The 6,931-nt window shown below is 43.2% G+C and overlaps 1 protein-coding gene across 1 annotated transcript; it reads left to right on the forward strand.

Annotated features, from left to right (window-relative positions):
* Window positions 1–1,187: 1,187 nt before the first annotated feature.
* On the forward strand, window positions 1,188–1,844 carry LOC145953514 (uncharacterized). Its single transcript, XM_083067484.1, has one exon. It carries the CDS (start codon window positions 1,188–1,190, stop codon window positions 1,842–1,844), a length of 657 nt encoding a protein of 218 aa, XP_082923610.1.
* The last annotated feature ends 5,087 nt before the right edge of the window (window positions 1,845–6,931 follow it).

The raw sequence follows: 6,931 nt of genomic DNA on the forward strand, positions 1-6,931 counted from the left end.
ACTCCAAAAGAGCCGAGAGGTGTGTACTCGGTATCACAACAATCGACCATGGACCTCGACCCCCGGATAAATCAAGATGAGAGGGTCGAGCCCATAGAATACAAACAACCAATCCAAGTGGGAGCGTCCGAGTTTCAAGTCACTTACCTAGGAACCAACCTGTCCGAGCAAGAACGGATGGCTATTAAGCAAGTGGTCCTTGACAACAGTGATTTATTCGCTTGGCACCCGTCCGACATGCCTGGCATCGACCCTAATTTTCTTTGCCATAAACTCTCCATAAGCAAGGAGGCAAGGTCGATCGCTCAGCGGCGCCGGAAGGCCGGGGAAGAAAGGAAAGCAGCAATCGAAGTTGAAGTAGGCAAGTTATTGGACGCTCGGTTCATTCGAGAATTGCATTATACAACCTGGCTGGCCAACGTGGTCATGGTTAGAAAACCAAACGGAAAGTGGCGCATGTGCACCGACTACACTTACTTGAACAAAGCTTGTCCGAAGGACGCTTACCCGTTACCAAACATTGACCGGCTCGTTGATGGGGCATCCGGTCACAAATTCTTGTCTTTCCTCGACGCATACTCTGGGTACAACCAGATCCGGATGCACCCCCAAGATGAAGAAAAAACTGCATTCATCACCGAAACGGCTAACTATTGTTACCGGGTGATGCCGTTCAGATTAAAGAACGCTGGGGCCACCTATCAGCGTCTAATGAACAAAACTTTTAGTAACCAGATCTGCCGGAGCATGGAGGTATATGTTGATGATATGGTTGTAAATTCGAGCGATATATCGGCACATGCGCGCGACTTGACCGATATATTCCAGGCGCTTCGGCGACACCAAATGAGGCTCAACCCCGAGAAATGCGTGTTCGGGGTCTTAGGCGGCAAGTTTTTGGGATTCATGTTATCCAGCCGAGGTATTGAGGCAAACCCAGACAAATTTCAAGCCATCCTGGATATGAAAAGCCCAACCACCTTGAAGGAAGTCCAGAAGCTAGCCGGTCGGCTTACCTCGCTATCCCGGTTCCTCCCTCGTTTAGCCGAGATAGCCAAGCCGATCCTACTTCTGCTCAAGAAGACGGAGCGGTTCAAGTGGACCCAGGAATGCGAAGGATCTATTCAGCAGTTTAAGGAGCGGCTTAGCACGCCTCCGATACTATATAGTCAGTCGGTGGCCTAGACATGATTGTCTTCTTGGCGGTATCAAGCAGTTCAATAAGTGTCGTCCTGATACAAGAGAACCAAGACGAACAACACCCTGTATATTTCATCAGCCGGACGCTACAGGATGTCGAGCGGCGCTACCAATTGTTAGAAAAAGTAGCCTTAGGGCTCATCTATACCGTTCGCCGACACAGGCAGTATTTCCAAAGTCACAAAGTAGTTGTCCGAACTGATTGCCTAATTGCAAAAGTCCTCCAGAAACCAGAGATTGTCGGCCGAATGATGGCATGGTCGGTCGAGCTCTCGAAGTTTGATGTCTCTTTCGAGCCGAGAGGCCCCATCAAATCGCAACACTTGGCTGATTTTGTCAACGAATTAACTCCCCCCGGATGTTTTGAAGACGAGCCATGGACCATGCACGTTGATGGATCCTCTAATGCCCAAGGTAGCGGTGCCGGCATCATCCTTGCTAGCCCCTCAGGTATCACAGTCGAACAGTTCCTTCGGTTCGGCTTCCGCGCATCCAATAATCAGGCAGAGTACGAAGCCTTGATAGCACGAATGAGATTAGCAACCGAGATGGGCATCAAGAAAATCGTATGTTGGACTGATTCTAAAATCATGACCGAACAAGTCAATGATAACTTTCAGGTCAAGGACCCCAACCTGTTGTAGTACTACCACCTGTTTCAAAAGCTCAAGGACGATTTCACTGAAGTTCAGGTACGACAGATCTTGCGTAACAACAACGAACGCCCCAATCAGTTAGCTCGGCTCGCCAGTGTTGAGATTTCCGTTGAAACACTTTTGTTAATATTTGTAAATTCGTTTAATTCTATCAACGGTCTCAAACACGGCAAGTATACCGGCCGTTCAAGTAGTAAAAATATCGTATCCACAGGGATTAGAAGGTAATATAAGCATTTATTGACTATTCGTGACTAAAGAATAATTCCAATTTCATAGTTTGTGCAGTGAATTCAAAGTTGTGACTATTGGAATGAAAGCTGTAAATAAATATTGTTTTGTGAGTGGAAAAGGTAAGGAATGGTATTGTGGTATTGTGAGGTTGTGGGGGTCAGATTTCACCGAACGTAACACTAATGTATCCTTAATCTCTTGTTAAATTCATTGCTTAGTCAACCCAATAGTTTACTCAAACCTAATCCCTTAGAGCAAGAGCCTAGGTGCGGATATTGAATATCAATCCCTTGAGTACCCAATACCTACACCCGCATTACGGGCTAGGGTTTAAGACTACTAATGGGTCAAGCTCTATCCCTAGATACAATCTCCACTAGGCATATGTTCCAGAACTAATTTCAAAGGTATTTCCCAATACTCAATGGAACCTTAAATCATGCAAAGGGTGATCAATCCAAAGCAAGCATTAAGCAAAGAAACAAACACAACAATGAATGAAACAACAAATATATATATCATTGAAAACGTAAGGATTACAATAGAGTATGTTGGCTACATCTAACCCCACAAAATGGGTGAAACCACTCAACAAAGAGGGCAAATACAAAATAGAGATGGAAGAGGAAGTGAAGAACCGAAGGAAAGATCTGCACACGGACGATCCCAAGCCCTGGGAATCCCTTCCGCAGCTCCTGGAGGTGCCCAATGTGAGAATGGGGGTTTCTCCCCCGAAAATGGCTTCAAATACGAGCTTGGGGAGTCAGATTAGGGTTTCGCGCCCGGCGCATAAGTCTTCGCGCTCGGCGCGGGGCCTTCCAGATACTCTCTGCCTTAGGACAAGCCCGGCGCAATTCACATTACGCCCGGCGCAATGGCTCCCAGAGGTGAGATACTCTGTTTTGCTCGCCTGGCGCGGATCACCTTGCGCCCGGCGCAGAACCTCTTCTCTGCTCCTTAGCTTCTTAGATTTCCAATCCTAAGAGTCTTCAACTTTCCACTCTTCCTCAATACCTGCACAAAAAATGAGGTGGATTAAGGTATTGTTAGATGAATTTGGGTTAGTTATATCTGCACACAAAATGAACCAAAAAGAGAACAATTATATTGCAATGGTTCAAAGGATGAGTGGAATTTGTTCAATAAGTCTCATCCAAAAAGAGGTAAAATTGAGACTTAACAACTCCCCCAAACTTAGAACCTTGCTTGTCCTCAAGCAAAAGGTAATTAATCTAGCAGATAACAAACAATGCAAGTGAGTCAATTTCTACATCCTAGTTCACTTGTATCTTCTTTTCGCAAGCATGAACCTCAGATGAATTTCCAATCACAATTATTGCAATAGAACATGACAAGGTGCAAACAAAGGTTTCAAAAGAGATCAAAGAGCTGAGAAGAGTAATGACTATCTGTGTATGCATCCTCACTAGGAAAATGTTTCTCTCTATGCACACTAGTGTATCAGGGTGAGTGTTTCTCTCTAGTCTACTACTCACGCCACATAATTCAACTTTGCTCTTCGTTTCCAAATGAAACCAGTGGTAAAACAAATGCAGACACTTATCACAAGGTCTTTATTAGGGCAATCTGGGTCAAGCAGGGTCAAGCGGTAGTAGTTTTATGGTTTTTCAAGGATTAAAGGTGCTATAGCTTAAGAGAGCAAATAAGATTTTACAATGATGTCCCTCTCCATACCCCATTACAACAATTTGGCACATGCCCTTTACCTGATCCAAGCCATTAGCCTTTATGAGATGCATATTTATATTTTTGCATCTTAATATTTTTGTTTTTGTTTTGCTTTGTTTTTCTTTTTTTTTTTTTTTTTTTTTTTTGTAATGGCTGACCACATACTTTCTTCTTCCCAAAATTCCCCATTCTTCAACTCCCCCAAACTTATTTGATGTCATCAGTTTGCTCTCTTAACCAAAGCAAGGGTTATGGTTAATTTTTCATGGTTTGGGGCAAGTGGAAGGTGTGGTGTTTAGGTATGGGTCAAGTGAAGAGTGGAGATGGCTTTTTGGCTTAGATGGTTACAAAATAGAGGAGTATGAATGCCTTGATCATATAAGTGCACAACATAAGCAAACCACCAGGGAAACTCAAGCAAAGTCTATCATGCAACTTAAGCGTAGTTCACTCATAAGTGTTTTAGGCTCAAACCTCACCCGGCTATGCATCCATAAATTATCGAACTCAGCTCAGTTCTATGATCAACATTGAAACCCGTATGCAACTAGTCATGAACTAAAGATCTAATGTGACTTGAAAATGTCTAAGGTACACACAACATAAACATCAAGCAAACTATAATCCAGAATCGACCACAAGCAAAACAAGTATCAACAAGATTAAAAACCATGCTAAGGCAGACTATTCACAAAAAGAACCAACAGAGTAATCACCAAAAGACTATATATAAAAACAGTTAAATACTGAAAATAAAAGACAGAAAAGTAAATTGCAATAACAAAGGTAAACTAAGGTAGGCTCCGTCTGCTTCCATCTATGGGGTCTGGTCATCATCATCTCCAAGAGCTGCTCCACCATCATCAACTCCATCAACCTCAGCAGCTCCACTCCCCCAAACTTAGGAGCCTGGTCCCCAGGCCAACCAGTATACGCCTGAAAGTCCTGGTAACCAGAAGTGATTGCAGAGTGTACTCATGAAAGAACATGGTGAGCACAAAAATTTTACACAGTGATGACCAAGCAAATATAGCAAAAATGGAGAATATCCTTAGACCAAAATTAAGCACAACATGCATGCACACGAAAATGAACTATAACAATGCAACATAAAGCACACAAACATACAACATACAACAGAACATAAAGAAACATGATTGGAAACAGATAAATATGGGCTGTCAGGAATGTGGTGCGCCGGGCTTAACACAGATGCGTCGGGCTTAATATCAGTAAAAATCAACGAGGTTTCAAAATCTGATATCGCGCCGGGCGTGCGTTAAACGCGCCCGGCGTGGTGGGTTCCAGAGACCACAATTCGAGTCTTGTGCTGGGCGCGAGGTGAAGCGCGCCGGGCGCATAACCCTGATATGGTCAGTTTTGCCTAAATTTACTTTGAGATAAGGCCTGATTTCCACCTAGATACAGAGTTACCTCTTCCTCACACTCCCAACAAGATGTACCCTATATTTACCCACTCAAGCATGATTCTAACAATCAACATCTAACACAAAATAATACATACCACAAACCAACATATAACACAAACAACGTGTACACAAAACAATCATGCATAACAAACATTAACACTAAAATCTACAACAGAATGAAAGGACAAACACATAAACAAAGTCAGATCTCTGGGTTGCCTCCCAGGAAGCGCTTGTTTACTGTCCCGAGCCTGACGGTGACCAACTTGAAGTGCTCTGATTCTCCTTCTCCTCTTGTTGCTCTTGTTCCTTTTTGCCCCGTGTGCAATCTCATGATTGCTCAACAAATGACTCAGAAGGATTGGTGAATCCAATTTGAGCAGTACCTTGCATACAAGAGAAAGCTGAAGACTAGAGTACACAGGTTAGCTCCAACAATTCATTACTAACAAAGAATAACAAAAACAGTAAAGGATTAAATCACAAATAGCTATAAATACTAAATTGCCATTCTAATCCCCGGCAACGGCGCCAAAAACTTGTTGAGATTTCCGTTGAAACACTTTTGTTAATATTTGTAAATTCGTTTAATTCTATCAACGGTCTCAAACACGGCAAGTATACCGGCCGTTCAAGTAGTAAAAATATCGTATCCACAGGGATTAGAAGGTAATATAAGCATTTATTGACTATTCGTGACTAAAGAATAATTCCAATTTCATAGTTTGTGCAGTGAATTCAAAGTTGTGACTATTGGAATGAAAGCTGTAAATAAATATTGTTTTGTGAGTGGAAAAGGTAAGGAATGGTATTGTGGTATTGTGAGGTTGTGGGGGTCAGATTTCACCGAATGTAACACTAATGTATCATTAATCTCTTGTTAAATTCATTGCTTAGTCAACCCAATAGTTTACTCAAACCTAATCCCTTAGAGCAAGAGCCTAGGTGCGGATATTGAATATCAATCCCTTGAGTACCCAATACCTACACCCGCATTACGGGCTAGGGTTTAAGACTACTAATGGGTCAAGCTCTATCCCTAGATACAATCTCCACTAGGCATATGTTCCAGAACTAATTTCAAAGGTATTTCCCAATACTCAATGGAACCTTAAATCATGCAAAGGGTGATCAATCCAAAGCAAGCATTAAGCAAAGAAACAAACACAACAATGAATGAAACAACAAATATATATATCATTGAAAACGTAAGGATTACAATAGAGTATGTTGGCTACATCTAACCCCACAAAATGGGTGAAACCACTCAACAAAGAGGGCAAATACAAAATAGAGATGGAAGAGGAAGTGAAGAACCGAAGGAAAGATCCGCACACGGACGATCCCAAGCCCTGGGAATCCCTTCCGCAGCTCCTGGAGGTGCCCAATGTGAGAATGGGGGTTTCTCCCCCGAAAATGGCTTCAAATACGAGCTTGGGGAGTCAGATTAGGGTTTCGCGCCCGGCGCATAAGTCTTCGCGCCCGGCGCGGGGCCTTCCAGATACTCTCTGCCTTAGGACAAGCCCGGCGCAATTCACATTACGCCCGGCGCAATGGCTCCCAGAGGTGAGATACTCTGTTTTGCTCGCCTGGCGCGGATCACCTTGCGCCCGGCGCAGAACCTCTTCTCTGCTCCTTAGCTTCTTAGATTTCCAATCCTAAGAGTCTTCAACTTTCCACTCTTCCTCAATACCTGCACAAAAAATGAGGTGGATTAAGGTA

This window comes from Cajanus cajan, chromosome 11 (assembly GCF_000230855.2).
Source record: "Cajanus cajan strain Asha chromosome 11, NIPB_CcT2T_4, whole genome shotgun sequence".
Taxonomy (NCBI): Eukaryota; Viridiplantae; Streptophyta; class Magnoliopsida; order Fabales; family Fabaceae; genus Cajanus; species Cajanus cajan.